This window comes from Trematomus bernacchii, unplaced genomic scaffold (genome assembly GCF_902827165.1).
Source record: "Trematomus bernacchii unplaced genomic scaffold, fTreBer1.1, whole genome shotgun sequence".
NCBI lineage: Eukaryota > Metazoa > Chordata > Actinopteri > Perciformes > Nototheniidae > Trematomus > Trematomus bernacchii.
The window spans coordinates 18,237,344-18,253,751 of NW_022987648.1; the positions used below are offsets into that span (position 1 = coordinate 18,237,344).

The 16,408-nt window shown below is 40.4% G+C and overlaps 1 protein-coding gene across 5 annotated transcripts in view; it reads left to right on the forward strand.

The window, feature by feature from the left end:
• Window positions 1-16,408, forward strand: part of LOC117485761 (bromodomain adjacent to zinc finger domain protein 2B) — a 44,266-nt gene that overhangs the window by 11,331 nt on the left and 16,527 nt on the right. For 4 of the 5 annotated variants that reach the window (XM_034134447.1, XM_034134450.1, XM_034134451.1 and 1 more), the window contains exons 3-12: window positions 10,071-10,232; window positions 11,703-11,888; window positions 12,292-12,423; window positions 12,585-12,769; window positions 12,917-13,129; window positions 13,402-13,691; window positions 13,816-13,963; window positions 14,547-15,135; window positions 15,294-15,581; window positions 16,261-16,321. In XM_034134447.1, coding sequence (XP_033990338.1) covers window positions 10,073-10,232; window positions 11,703-11,888; window positions 12,292-12,423; window positions 12,585-12,769; window positions 12,917-13,129; window positions 13,402-13,691; window positions 13,816-13,963; window positions 14,547-15,135; window positions 15,294-15,581; window positions 16,261-16,321 — 2,252 coding nt within the window. In that variant the 5' untranslated portion in view covers window positions 10,071-10,072. The remainder of the gene's footprint in view (window positions 1-10,070; window positions 10,233-11,702; window positions 11,889-12,291; window positions 12,424-12,584; window positions 12,770-12,916; window positions 13,130-13,401; window positions 13,692-13,815; window positions 13,964-14,546; window positions 15,136-15,293; window positions 15,582-16,260; window positions 16,322-16,408) is intronic. The other variant, XM_034134453.1, reaches the window with a different exon arrangement.

Here is a 16,408-nt window from a genome sequence, read left to right on the forward strand (position 1 = left end):
AATGTTGATTTCATTAGCAGATCTCATTGTTATGCACTGACTGTCCCCCTGCAGTAAAATGGATATTGTATTCACGTAGCCTGAATATTCAGGAGGAAATGTTTGGATTTGAGTAGTGTCCTTCATTAACAGTGTTGCCTTCTCAAGCAGATCCTGAATATTCATCATGTTGATGGTTGAACAACATGTTGATCTTCATTTATTTCAAATATTATTTTTTAGATCTTTTTGTTCTTACAACCAAAATGTTGTGTATCATTTTGATTAAAACAAGTGAAATTGAATTCATGTTTAGTTTACAATAAATCTAAATATGTATATCAATTGTATGGGTAACTGGCAGGAATCTGTCAATTAGGTATTTCGTTCAAAGCGGAAGAAAAAACTGTAGCATGCTAGCCGTGTACATGTTGGCCAGTCACCTCCCTGTGGGCATTAGCCACTTCTCCATTCATATACTTAACAGCATGGTTCACATTTCAGTGGTGCAAAATTCAGATCATCACTTGATAGCGTAGTAATAAAATAGCATCCCCTTACAAGCAAGCTGTTTTCCTATCTGTGAGGAGGTTCATCTTAAGCTCCCTCCCCTCTTTCAGGCCTGGCTGCTCATAGCTTTCAGAATAGTAGAGCAGTGCTTGTCAAGTTTCACTAACAGGTACTGTGTGAAAAAACGTCTATTAGTAAGGCTCCGTGTGGTCATTTTCAGAAACTGTCCTGCGGTGACAATATTATCAAGGACATTTGCTGCTCTGCTGCTCGTTGGACTAACAGGTGGAGGCCATTTAACTCAAATAATGCATGACAGTTTGGCCTAAAAGACTTATCTCATACTGTCCTGAAGGCAAGGCTGTAGACAATTATTGAAAACAAAAATGTTACTACATTAGATGCCTTTTTCTTCCCTCAGTACCCTGAGTACTGGAAGCAAAAGTTTTTTTTGGCATTCAAAAAGGTTCATCAGTTCCGTGGAAAAGTGTTGTCATCTAATTGTATTATATCATTCTAAAAAATATAGTCCAACACTAGTGTGTGTTTAATTTGAAAATGTAGGTCTAAAGATTAGGTTAGTGGTAAGATGTCTGCAAATAACAGGGAAGCCCCTCCAATTATTTTTGTTTTTAAAAATGAGGCATTGGTAGCCCAACGTTTTGATCGTGGTTGTAGCTATACCAGTATAATAATATAACACGGCTATGGTCCACCTATCATCATGGTTACTTTAAGTGGTTAGTGGTGTCAGTACCTTTTTCATATAGTCATTGATAGCACTCCATTTTACTGGAGAGTAACAGAGTCTGAAGTAGAGCTAGGCAGCAGGTGATGGAAATATTCATTTAGCAGCTCTTTTTGTGAAGATGGCAGACAGGAAATTAGTTATTTTCCCCACACATTCATCAAAATAAAAATAGTCTGATGAGTATCCCAAGTGACTCTCCCACATCTATTGAAGCCACAGCTGTGTGCGCTTTGTATTAACTCTCCTATGAATTTCAGGTGTTTTTGAGCACTTATTTGTTTTATCTTCCTCATCTCAAAGCCATTGTCCTGTGCTTTATCCTATACAAATGAAAATAATGATTTGCCCCATTTCATTTTATGACCATTTCTTATGAAATGAAATAAAGTTGCATCTTGGCAAGAACAACTAATTCTGGATGGCAACACTGTAAGAGATTTGCCTTTCACACTTCCTGATAACCTTAGAAGCATCACAGTGTCTACAGGGACTGTCTCTGTGCCAAATTCAGTCCGTGCCTCTTGTCTAGCAACTTGCCAGAGCATTATGGAATGAAGTGGGGAAGTCGGTAATATCGGTTTGATGTGCATCACAATTATAAAGCCTGAAATATGCAGCAAATGCCAAAAATAAATATTAATTTGGCCCAACTAAAATGTCATTATTCATATAATAAGTAAGACATCTTTAAATAATAATAATATTTGTCCCAAATGGGGAAGCTGGTTAAACGGTACATTTTCTTCGAGGGTTATTTCCTTTGATTGTTCTCCTTTTGTGTTGCTGTAACAGGAAATGTAGCAGCAGGCTTCATCACAGGCACGTTTTTGCAACTCCTCTGCCAATGGTTTCAAAGTAAATCATTGGTAGTGTCAGCAATGGAACTGAATGAAACTATGAAATACATTTTGCAGTACACAGTGGTGGGGAAAACGTTGTTGCATTGTGCTCCTTTTATGAATTCATTGTCTCTATATTATGGTGAATGGCTTCCAAATGACAGCTCGTCTAGAGGTGTGACCTATAAAGTACACCTTTTTGAATGTATTCACTTCATTTCCTCCTTTTTCTACAGGCTATAGTTATATCGCTGCCACTTACACTGCTAATGATATTTTGAGGGTTTAAATGACATACAGCAAAGGTGAAAAATACAGTAGCCTGTGAGGTGCTTAGCTTTCCTACTCACAACACACTTGCAGATTGTTGAAATCATCACTTACCACGCTTACTGTCACTAAAGACACAATAGTGTAGGCAAAGATGGGTCACTGACTACAGAAGAACACTCTGTAGACTCGACAGAGTGTTTCTGTTCTTCTACAGTGTAGAAGGTATGAAAGCTGGAAAGTCTCTTCTGTCAGTGTTTCATGTTCCTCTGTGTTGTCTTAATCATTGCCTGCTCCTTCCTGTCTGGAGTGTTGAGGGCCCTTCTTGTTTCTTTCTGTTCCAAGAATCTGTTATGGGATTATAGTCCCATGGATGCCCACATCAAAGTGACTGCTGTAGAGATGTGATGTGTCCGTTCTTATGCGTCTCCATTAGATGGCTGATGCAAGAGTCCAGCTATCAAAAACGGTGTTCTTCTTTAGTGTTTTTTAGACATCTAGCTGTAAGGGTGCAGCGCCAAATTATGAGGTTTATATTCCTGTTCTTTCTCTATCATTGACCTTCATTTAGGACATTCAGCATGTGCACAGGTGTTTGTTTCAATGTAACCAGCATTGCCTTGCTTCAATAAAGCAGTGGACATATGGACACTGTGTGACTAATGCTTTGAAAGGGACACTCGGGATCTGTTTTATTGCTTCATTTGGCACACCGCAGTCCCACTTCCCATTATGGTTGCCATGTGATTTATGTTGTGCTCTTTGGAGAGTGAGAGAGAGGAGGCGGGAATGAAAGAGCCGTGATAGGGATGTTTGCCTTGATCCTGGCTGCCTTTTATTTCATCTTGGACATTGACAGTGGGGAGAAATGGGTTAAAAGCCCTGTTAGGCCCCATGTTTTCCTGTACATTTCCTTTTTGATCATCTAAAGCATTAGAGTGTTATTGGAATGGCATTGTTTATCCTCCAAGACTGACAAAACCTTGGACTTTTCATCTTCACTGTCTCTGGCATGATACATCACGCCGTCAGATTTAACCACCCCACCTTCCGCCTACAAACAACAAATAGTGCTGGGTTAGACAACTGGCTAACAAGAAAATAAGCAACACTCTTGTTGTCACAAGGATCTAAAATAGCAGAAGGTGTCCTTTGCTCTGCTGCTTGTTATTTAGCTGCGGATAACCTTTGCACCCTACCTTGGTGTTTAATTTGTAGCTATGTTTCCTGTCAGATGCTTGTACCTGATTTTAGGCTGTTTTTCTTGTTTACATGAAAAACACATCTTTCACAACCCAATAACCATGAGCTGACCTATTCACCTGCTGCATTTGTATAACATTTTCAGTCACACTACCAACTGCAAAATGCGACCAATGTTTTCCTGAATTTGACATTTTATCATACACATGAACACTTTGTTTGTGTCAGGAAGTATTTGAAAAAAACAAGTGTTCACTACTAAGTTAACACACACATAACTATGGTTCTTATCAGTGTGTTTTTAAATAGCCAAGGTTTTCATTCATCTAAAGAGAATGACTGAAATGGCAAAGGAAACCAACGCTAAAGCATTTTGCCTTCTCTTTGTATACTATTTTAAAGTCAAGTGCACATTGTTCCCACCAAAAAGCAGAAACCTTTTTTTTTTGCTTCTCTCCAGTTCATTCTAATCATTGTTATGAAAGTGTGCAAGAATTCTACACTAGAAATACCTTTTATTTATTAAACAATGGAACATCAGCATGGACATAATCTTTGGTCCAAAAAGATGCTTTCAACAATGGTGACCAGTAATGCAGGAGTAAACAAGGAGGGTTTGTTGGATAGTTGTAATGTGCGGTGATAATATGGTGTACGTGTGATTATCTGTAAGTATCTGCTTGCCTTGCCGCGTCCTTCATTGCTAATACAAGGAAACTGACTGTGTGTAAAGCTATTACCAGGTATACCATAGCCCTCAGTTATGGTTCATTTATATAATTTATGCCACGTATATTGAGCGTTGCATTCTATTGGAAAATATACTGCTATAGCAACGCATTAACAATGAAAATCACATCCAGGGGATTCCATTCCCCCTGTACCACCTGCATTTTCTCAGCCAACAACAACAGATTAATAGCAGCTGATTGGGATATGCATGAAATTACTTGTCCTTTTCACTCTCTCTACCCCCTCTCTTCCTCCTTCTCTGTATGTGTCTAATTAAAACTGGAGGCTGAGCTACACAATTTATGGCTAATGCTCGCTGCCGATGGGGCAGCAGTAGGCAGGAGCTCTAGGAATGTGTTCATGATGGATGTCAGTCTGTGCAGAACATGTGGGACTCCCACCCCCAGATCACTCCTCATGAAAATGATCCACATGCAAACGGCAAACTGTGCCAACACTACTGTGAAGGACAAATGCATTTCTTGAAACATTTGTCATACTGAAGCCTCACCCCATTCATCAGAGTCCATTTTCCTCCTTAACTACCAGCCTTTCCACTCACTATATTCCTGGTAGCTTTCAATACTTGTTTGAAGCGGTCGATGCAAACACAAATTCGTTTTTTGCCGTGAAGGTCTCCCTAAAAAGATGGATGAGCCTGGAAGAATGATGATAACAGAATGCCTACGCTTTGTGTTTTGCTGGTAATTCTCAAGAGCAAAAAATGATTATTATCCTGGCAGTACAAGCGCAGGTAAGGCTCTATGCGCGGCTATTGGCACGTGTGCGTTCTTGCATAGGAGGTCAAAGATGTGATTACAATGACGCATAAAAGACTTTGGCTGAGACAGGTAAATCAGTGAATAGATGGTGTTTTAAAAGTGTTTAGTAACACTAGGCTAGGCTTTGCTATTGATCACATTAGCTGACACTAGGACTGTATCAGTGTCATAGAGCATCCTATAGGCTCGCCAGTCTCTGCCATCAACCACCCAAAAGTAATAGTCAGTTGCTTCATAGATTTCTTATTTACAACCAACATTCAGTAGATTCATCTGACCCTTTCCTCCTTGATGACAGCCATTCTTTACGTGCACTCATGAACACAACCTCTGGAAAGCAGATGGTTTCTTTTTTCTCCCAGCATGCTCATAAAAAAAAAAAAGGGGCCCTCGCTGCTGAGAACAAACATGAGATGAATGGTAAATCAGCCCTTGATGCAGAGTATTGATTGTTTAGTAATGCCATGTTTTCCTTTATAATCACTCTGCTCTGTTCTCATGACAGCATGCTTAGTGTACAGTACTTGAACGCCTTCGATCTAAAGCCGATGTGTTCCTACAGTATGTGTAGGAACATCATCAAATAAAGAAGACATTTAAGTTTATAATGTTATAGAAAGCAGACACATATTTTCTGTTTATGCTAGTATGCAATCATGTGCCTTTTTTAAAAATGATGTAGTCTCACCTTGTTAAATATCCGTTTCCTTTGACCTTTTTGCAGAAAGTTTGTCTAAAAGTACTTCCATAGAAACAAAAAAAGAAAATTATTTTTAAAGTTACATAAATCCCCTTCCATCATTCAATGTAAAAGGCATTAGTTGGCCTTCAAACTCCCCTTTTTCCTCTCTGAGTAATGCTGTGTGTTACTGCAGTGTTGTCTCTGATGCAGGTCAGTCTGCAGTTCCCTTCCTCAGCTGGTGGGATGGGTCAGACTGAACACTTCATCACTTCCCAGGTAGTGAAGGTGTCAGGGCCAGGGACAATAACATGTCATGAAGAAGACCTGGGCAGAATGAAGCACTGATGGAAACTCATAGCCCTACATCTATGACCATGGTACCCTAGTCTAACTGTGGGTGTACCATTCCACCTACTGTGTACTGCCACCTAACTAACTCCATTTTCTGTCATTCGTGGACCATAAAAGCCTGCCCCACAGTGAGCTCTCATCCTGCACGTCTTGCGCGTACACAAATAGGATGGGGGGGGGGGAGCCTTCACAAATAATTGACTTTAAGCTGGTCTGCTGGGTGACCTTAAAGAGAGAACGGCAAGTGGGTGAATGGCTTTTATAAATGTGCTTTAGTGATGTCATCCACTGGGAAGGTTTTAGTCCCTCTGCTTTTTACATCCTTCTATTTCCAACCAGCTAGAAAATCACTGAGGGCCAGGCAGTGAGTGGCATTGCTATTTTTCCCATTGTAGCAGAAGGGATAGTTTAGTGGGATGATGGACACCAGCAGGGATTTGTGAGGCTTGGGAGTCTGAAGTTGGTTTCAAAACCATCATTTATAGAATCAATCAGAAAGATGTTCATGTCTGAGGAGGATGGGGGAGGTGGATTTAGCATTGTGATGTAATGCTAATTATTGGCCACCCAGCATGCATGGCAATTACAGTCAGAACCTGACATATTTAAAGAAAATGAAATCTTCAGTCAGTTCATCACAGATCGTCAGAGAACAGATTTTGAGTTGTGCATCTCTCTGTCTTAGACACTGCCTGTTTCTCTTGCATCCATTAGCTGTAAAGACACTGTGTTTGCAGTCAGAATACTGCTGATCCATGCTGATGACTCTGTTACTGGATTATCATTGTTACCATCAGCCATCTGTTATTTTGCAAGAAGATAACATGGACAAGGAGGAACACACAACAGAAAACAAATGCCTAAGCTTCTTGTACCCAAAACCTAATAACACTTTGTGTGGAAATATCCACAGCTCCATCACACACACACAAATACTTAACAGGAAAGAGTAAATACACAGACAGGAAATACATCCATTTACATTATGAGAAAGACTCTTTAGAAACAGCTAGCCTGGCTCTGTCAATACGTAATAAAATCCGTCTACCAGAACCATTTAAAGCTCTCTAATTAACAAAGTTGCCTGGTTTGTTAATCCTTTTGGTTAGACACAGTCTGCATGCTAGTGTGCACATTTTCTCACAGAGCCAGGCTAGCTGTTACACCCCGATTCCAGGCTTTATGATAAGTAGGTGGGCAACGATAAGTAGATTAAATGATAAACCATTAATTGACAAAATTATCTGCAGATTAAAATAATTCTTAATTAAAGACCTTATGAGCAAATCATAATTTCTGGAACGTCAAATTATTAATTTAAGATAATACACCACTGAACAACTAACTGAAAGCTTTCATTTTATATGATGCGTTTAACAATAAGAGCCAGTTCAGCGAGGGACCAAATGAAAGAGGATGCTGGGCTTTTGTTTTAAAGGTCCAAATAAAACACAGGTAATTGTAGACAATGGAAAAAAGTTTTTAAAAAAACACTTTGCTCACTTTATATGCATTAAGCCCCACTCTATGATTTATGTATAGCCATTTCTGTATCCGGTCCAACATTTTGGGGTACAGGCTAGTTTTGCCTGTTAACATATATATATTTTTTTTATTCACCTAACTTTATTATACACGCCAGTTTGTGTACACAAAATGTCAAGAAAAACGATTGCATTATAGCAATTTATACACAGAAAAATATCAAATCTACCATGAAAGAAATGTGAATCTGGGCCCAGAGACGAGGATTCAGGCTGATGCGAAGTTTGTATCACAACCCTTGCATAGTGTCTTGCTTTAATCATATTATTTGTTGGCGTATTTACAAAGTTATAGAAGCTTACAATAAAAAGATTGATTGCATTTTGCGCTTTGTCTCATTAGAATCTCATTCTGTTCTTTCCAGAGAAGCTGCAGCATGCTTCATATATGTGAAATGATTCAATCAAGAGTCATTTGTTCTGTAAATCCTATCTGGTGTTTCAGCCTCTGCTATTAGCGTATACATGCTTTTCTAAGAAGTGTATCCTCCCGGATGTATGCACTGTTTATCTTCACCTCACATGCGTACATTAGCTCGAGATGGTTTACATACATTCATTAAATACAATTGAAATGGTAATTAGATTATAAAACACCCAGATTTGCTAAGTTCCGGTAATATCAGCTTTGTAAATGCTGTAAAACATTATTTCCCATCCATTGTGGTTTGCTCATATATTTTTTTTTTATTTGCGATTTGACTTATTAATCAACTATAGATCTGATTTTTACATTAACAAAGGAAAGACAACCTTAATCATTATACAGGTCTCATATTTAAATATGCAGTATTTTAAAGAAACAATTCTAGAAGATCATATCTGCACATAATGTTGTAAAATGAATATGTCAATTAACATTAGGGCCAAAAAATGTAGTGTGCAGAATCTATTCGTGACACCATTTATGCTTTAATCCTTCCAAAATGATTGCCACTTTGTTAAATGTTTAATTCAATTAAAACAGATTCATACTGTAAGTGATTCACAGAAAAAGGTTTTTGAGTGGACCATTAGCATAGTGGACATCTTTGAATGACAGGTGAAGCGTGATGGTGCAATGTCAAATTGACACCAAATGTTTCATTTTTTCTCTTTTTCTTTTTTAATGTACCCTTATAAATATGAAAGCACCTTTGTTCTTTTCTCTGCACAAAACCCCACTCACACTACGGCAGGAATCAGTGGCCTTTCCAGCGAAGCATGGCTGCAGCTTTCATGTCATTTACGTCTCATCAGGGCTGTTCCTGGTGAGGGATGATACTTGATATTCAGACGGTAGCTTTGTCTCCTCAAATTAATCAGCTGCTACTGTTTTTTCTTGTGCAGGGGAGAATCACCAGGGAGATCTAGAAAGTGTTGGTGTAATGTTCAATACCATAACAAAGGCAGGCTGTAAAACACAATCTGGGAACGTGGGTTAAGGAGGATTTTAGATGTGGGCTTTTGTGATCAGGGGGATGTGAAGTGGCATAAATAATGGAACATCCAGGAAATGTGGGGCTGATTAAGGAGCACAGTAGTACTCTCTCTGTGGCGTGATTTGGACGATGGGCAGAACAACAGTGGTCTGAGAGTCATCAGAGAAAATGGCGCAGACTGTGATTACAGCTCTTGTTTGTTCATCAGTATGGACTTGATGTAAAGATTGTGGAAGGATAAAGAAAATGTGTTCCTGGGACACTGAAGATAGGCTGCCTGCTTCATTAGACAGTTTTACATGAAAGGGCTGTGAAGTTCTTTGATATGACCAAGCAGTCACAGCACCTTGTGCACTTCACTGTTCTGCGTCTGTGTGTCTGTGAATGTGGTGGATTAGATTTGTTGTGGGTGTGAGAGTCTGTCACTTTAAACTATATAATCCTGCATATAAATGCAACTGAATCCCATATTAAATCTTTATGTTGATTTGTATTATAATGAACTAAGAATAATTCAAGAAAACTCTTTAAATATCTACGAGGAAACCTCCAAATAACAAGAAATGAAACGATAACACAGTATTAATTTATCCAGGGCTGTAACTAAAGGTTATTGTTGATTATTTCATTTTACAATTAATTGATTGACCATTTACTCAATAACAAGTTGGATGGTGACGTCTTAAAATTGAACAGAGAAATAAGCACATCATAACATTAAATAACCTCTCGGCAGCATAGGGATTTCTACTTGACTGTAAATATCTTTGAATGAAAAATAGTTTTCGGTTGATTGTTTAGTCGACAAATCATTTTGTCCCTAATCATACCATCACAAAACAATACCTCTCAAAGTCATTAAAAAAGACCAATAAATGATCAGCCTCAAAGGACTCATACACATTGAGAAGTAATCCAGATGTGTGTCGGAGAGAAACTAAGTCTCAGTGGGGTGTGTCTTTTCTCCTCATGCATCTCTAAGTGTTGGATGGATTGTGTTTGACAGATATGGAGTTTGGAGAGCGGCTGGCCTCCCCATCTTCAGCCCTGTCCTCCCTCCACATGGCCTCCTCTTCAGCCAGCTCCTCCCCTGCTCCACCCCAGACCCCCTCCACAAAGTTTAGCCCGGCCCCCAGCCCCGCGGGCAGCTCCCCGCTCACCAGCTGTGGTATGTACCCACTACTTAGATGTGCAAAAAAAGCCTCAAAGTGAATCGTTAAGATTCGTTTTTTAGTTTCAAGTGGATATATTGTATCATTCGGACTGATATTGAAGAAGGTTGATTTATTCTAGGTAGGTTCGTGTGTGCAAACTGCATTAGTAGTCACCCATAAAAAAAAAACAGCATTAAAGTCACAAGCTATTAATGAATGTAAATGAATGCACCATTCCGACTGACTTTAAAATCAGTATGCACTTTATAACCACACTTCCACACATACTTTTAAAAGAAATATTCATTAAGAAGAAGCAAATCTATTTAGAGGAGACGGCCAAGTAGATTTTGTGGGAAACATTGAATTAAAATTGTGCAACAAAAGGGGGGCTTAAGTCACCCTCCCAGTCTTTACATGTTACAGACAATTTTGATAGGAATGGAAAGGCTGTTGAATTAATGAATGTCCACAATTAAAAGGCTTTGTACACCCTTGTGAATATCTTTTGACAACCTTTAGCTCCAGTTTATCCCGTGTGATTTGACATGTCTGTCAGCCTCACAGTGTGCATGCAGCCGCCAACATCCTCTTGTTTTCTCTGAATACTAATTGTGGTCAGAGCCATTATGCATCGAGAAGCGGTGATGCATAAGCTGTCAGATTACCCCTGACCACAAAATAATGTGCAAATTTACATACTGTGGTTTGTGATTATTTTTTTTTCCTTCATGATAAGATGCCCCAAAAAGTAGTGTTTTTTTTTGTCGTGCTATCACAAAGGAGAACACATTTGAGACGTTCTCATAAATTATTCATTTTCATACCCCCACACCAAACGTGCACAGAAATTTCCTAGATAATTTAGTTTGGACTGAACACTAAATACTGAAAACACATTGGCACCTGTGTAGTCACATCGTTCCTATGATTATCGAGGGAATGGAGTACTTTCAAGAGATTTCTTATACCTTGTTGGGAATTGTATCACAAACCAGCGATGGTAACGCATAGGATTATACTCAAGCTTTCAACCTCTCAAACGCTTTGTAATTGCTCCAACTGGGTGAGTGTATACTGTTTCTAAAAAACATGGTTATTCAGCACTACACGTCTAATTCCATTTTGTCACCCAAGAAAAAGCATAACCTGGTTAGTTTAAAGAATTGGTGATTGATGTCACAGTTCCAGTAGAGCAGGAGTATTTTCTATGAAGCCAAGGCTGAAACATTTGCAGACTCTTAGAACTACGAGGGCTCTCGGGAGGATGCAGACATTTGCCAAGGCCAAATGTCCCATATCCAAAGACTTTATTGCAATCTTAACAACAGTAAAACATTATTTGTATATCTGCCCACTCATTCTGACATGCTTTTTGGACCTCTTTGGCCTTTGTAGATAGTGAGAATACCCGAATGATAGATATGTAAATCAATAGATTATATTTTAATGAGTGTTTGAACTGTGTCCTTTTTGTTCTGCAGGAAATCTGCTCCGGGTCGCCGGAGAAGAGCGTTTAAGTATGTCTGGCAGCTCCAATGGTTTTCCTTTGGTCAGCCATCCAGCTTTCGGGCTCTTCACGTCCAGTTCAGGTCGCTCTGAGTTCGGAGGCCTCGGCAGTCTGGGTTTGTCTGCCCTGGCTGCTCACTCACAGTTTGGTGCATTTCCAGGTAGGCAATGCAATGAGGAAACACCACAGCAACACCAATAAAAGATTGAGATATACATACTTTAATGTAAAAAAGGATCAAAGAAATTCTCGATGGTATCGGATTGCAAGCTTTTAAACGTGATATCCTGACACTCAGCACAAAGCAAATGGAGGTTGAAGATAGCAGATGGCGTTTCAGAAGAATGCTACTCTTGAGAAACGGTTGCAGCTGTGAAGTGTCTAGTAGTAACTAGCCAAAAGAGAACAAATCACAGTCATTGGAATGCCCTTGTTACCAATGCAAAACTATAACTATACCCATAACTACTAGTTACTCTACTTAGTGATTTGTGCTGTTGACAGGTTGAACAGGTAGCTATTTGTGGCTAACTGTGTATGGTATTTTTGCTCCCCCACTCCAGACTGGTGGCGGCACTCTGAGACACAAACCATAGGACCAGCAGCCTTCTTTCCTCCTCTTCTGGGTCTGCATCCTGTATTTGCATCAGCCTTCAAAAGCCACAATCAAATTCTCTTGCAGTCACGTACCTCAGGTAAAAAAAAAAAAAAAAATCTAGCTCCTGCAATGGGTCATACATAATAGTTAAAAGTAATGCACTCTAAAATAAAAAGATTCCATCAATTATGAGACCTATTGTCTCGCTTGTTCTCATGAATATCCATCTAACAAAATGCACAATGTGTGTTTCTGTAGGCGTTAATGGAGCAGCGAATGGTAGAAGCACTTCCTCTCCAAGCGAGAACTCTGCTGGGAACACCAGTTCATTACCAACAAAGGGAAACTCGGGAAAAACTAAAGCCAACAATAGTCGGATTCAAAAGAGCAACCAGGAGTTGGGCCAGCTGCAGCAGAAGATCACCCTGAAAACAAAAGACAAGGTTAACACTGTTTTTGCTCAAGCACTTGAGTATAATACGCTGCATGAAAACTCCCTAACTGTTCTGTTGTTCACCATCCTTTTGTTCCTGGCACCCTTTCTCTCATTTAACTTGATTAAAAAATGTGGACTTTTATTACGATTTTAGAAACCCAACAAAAGACCACTAGAGAGCTCCAGCATGAGTGGCAGCCAATCGGGATCATTGTCAGATTGCTCCTCCAGCGATGGTGAGGAGAGCAGCAGTGATCCCGACGACATGGAGGAAGAGGAGGATATTGATGAAGATGAAGATGATCAGAGCAATGACAGTGAGGACTTTGATTCAGAAAAATACATTCAAGTTGAAAGAAAAGTCAAGGTGAGTAATAACATTTTTAAAAAGCTTGACAATGATTTTCCTTGTTGCTTTTTGAAAAATGTAAGGTAATTCAATGGTAAATAATTTATTTGTCTAGGCTTTGTGTCTGACCATTTGCTCTCTATTCAGTAAATGTTAGTTGGATTGTTAGAAGCAGCCATGGTGGTGGGCGGCAGACTGGATGTATGTGCTAGCTGACAGAACTGCCACTGTGAGGCTCTCCCAGTAGGAGCTGACATGACATGCTGTCTTTTCCTCATCCTCCTACTCAGCGGCTGACACAGAACATTTCTGAGGGTAAAAAGAAGAGACCTCACTCTGCTGACGGGGATCCAACTGGAGACAGACATGGTGACACTGTTCCCTTGACTTCCCCGTACCACCTGCAGTCCTCTCTTCATCCCGCTGGCCTGTCACAGTCTGCAGCGCTGTTCCTCCACAGCTCCAGGACTGCGGAGGAGGAAGGCCAGCAGCACATCAGCGTTATCCAGGCCACAGGGTTGGCAGGCGGCAACGGTCCCCTGGCACCATCCCACAGGGAGGCCTCACCTCTGCCCTCCAGGTCCTCACCCAACCTTCTCCCTCTCTAACTCACCTACTCACTTATATTCTCTTACCTCATTTCTGTCGAAGCCTCTGTCTCTGTGTGTCTCACCAAAGCCTCTCTCCATCTTTTCTTTACTCAGACCACCAACTCTGTTATCTTCAAAGCCTCGACATAAACCTAGATTTCTGATGCCCTCTCTGAATCATGCCCAGCTGCTTGATGGCACGACGGAGAGCAGTGCAAACGTCCCAGATGAAAGACTGTTACAAAGTTTTAAATTAAAAACGGTGAGTTATATTGTTGTTCACATTGCTGAGGTTATTTTTATCAGAATCCATGCCACATTTAGGGCTTTTATTATACTACATGTAGTCCTACGAGAAGGGACAATGCATTTAGCTCTATTGGGAATACTTCATAAAATTGACAAGCAATTAGCTCTGTTACGCTTTGGGATGTTTGTTATCAGGAGAGGAGAAATCTGTCTCTTTTTAAAGGACTTTATTTTTCATCTTTTTCAAAAATAATGACAATAACAGTCTGTAACAAGAGTGTTTTAATTCATATGATGGTGGTACATTAAATACAGGCTTTCTTTTTGAGTATGACAATGGCAACAAATACAAGATGACAGCTAGAGTCGCACAATGGCACTAAGCCAAATAATTTGAAAACATTTTCCACAGCAGCCTTTTTGTCTTTCCTGTGGTTGACAGGCATGAGACTGCTCTTCATTGTCCCTGCCTCTTATTGCACCTTACATTTCATCATTCACAGCCCACAGTAATGTAATGTGAGTGACAGTTTGTGTAATTACTTTCTCTTTCTTTCCCTTTGTTTTCCTTTTTCTTTTACATTTTACTCGTGAAGTCCAAGGATTCCATCAAGCAGGCATTGTCTCTGCAACCTAAGAGCCAGAACTCCTATAAACGTCTCAAAAGTTCAGCCTCATCATCGCTGACTCAACATAAACATTCGTCGGATACGTTGAGCAGTCACTTAATGTCTCTCCCACACATCAATGACACCAATCTGTTCCTGAGCCACCACCTTAACGGGATGATCCACGGCGCAGTGCAAGATGCTCCTTTGGCCCTCATCACTAAACCCCGCAGCCAGAGCAGCACCCCCTGTAGCAAACCCCCACTAGTAGCCACCAGCCCTCCCTGTCCCATGCCCATCAACCTGTCCACCGGCAGCTCAGGCAGCTCAGATTCAACCCCTAAATCTTCAGCCTCACCCGGCGGTGTTCACAGACAGAGGAAGTCTAACACTCCCAAGTTCCTCCCAGGAAAGAGCCTCTCCAAAAGCAGCACTTCCTGTCCACCTGCAGACTTGGTCAGAGGCAGTGAGTCTGATATCCACAGCAGCAGGGACTCGGACGACTCTTTAGGAGATGACTTTGATGATGATGATGATGATGATGTTGAGGATGAAGATTCTGGCAGTAGCCTGTCAGGTAAGATTAAACAGACCTTTCCTTAATTGAATAAATGAATGCCATTGACAACATGTTCTTGCAGATGTAAGAAGGGGTTTGGATGTGAGTAGAATGCTAATGAGGTTATAATTCTTGCCCTCTCTCTGTTTACTTGTGTCACGCTGGGATCCCTGCAGAGTCGGAGAGCAATCTTGATAGCGACTCTGATGGCTCAGAGGATGATGTGAAGGAGCGCGGCGAGACGGAAGCAGACAGCGATGCAGAGGGGACTCCCCTGAAACTCACCAAAGCGACCTTGTCTACTCACAAGTCCTCCTCGAAGCTCTCGGCAAACGGCAAACTGCTTAACCTGAAGATCATCAAGCCTCCTAGCTTACCCAGTAGCCTACTCACCTCCACTAGCTCAGGAGCACTGAGTAACCATGGCACTCCATCGCCATCCTACACGTTTGCCACACTGCCAGGTAACAAATAAGTTGTAGCTTAAAAAACAAATTCGTCCACAGCCTATAACAGCGCTTCAGCTAACACTTGGATACTTAAATGTGTGATCCAGGCCTCAGGAAAGTGTTACTCACTCAGATAACAAAGTTAGATCATCAGTGAAGTCAGCATGGTATTTATTTTGCCAGCACTCACTTTGCTTATACAGATTATACAACCATCAGTGGAAAAATAAAACATAAACGTTCTTTCCATTACCAATACATGATCGTCTCAATAGTTCTAGGTTTAAGTAAGCTCTCTGGAAGAACTCTGATGCGTCATCATTTTGATGGTCCCCAGGTGCTTTTGCTTTAATAACTCAGACAAATGCTTACATATCTGATACTGGATGAGTCATGGAGCATAGTACGCCATCAACAGAGATTCTGCCTTGCCTTAATGGAAACTTTTTTTTCCTATTTAATAGCACTTGAAGAGTCTTGTCTCTGTGATATGCCATGAATTACTTTGGCTGATCTTAATGAAACATTTATAAGCACTTCTCTTATGTGTCCAACAGGGTCTCCTTTTTGTGATAATGGCCCCCCCTCCTTGTTTTGTGTTGTGGAAATATCTGTAAACTTGGCAGGTTTGTTGATTTGCTAAAGTCCCTCTGGAGGTGTGAAAAGCGCTGAGTCATTTCCCCTGTTTTTCTAGGATCAGGGAAAAGGAGGAGAGTAACGGATGAGAGAGTTCTGCGGATGCCTCTTGAGTTCGGGTGAGATATTGGTGCATGCACTTCATATTAAAAGACAAACTTTAAGGTTTGACAGTCTGACCATGTTCCAATCGGCTTCACTGTTAT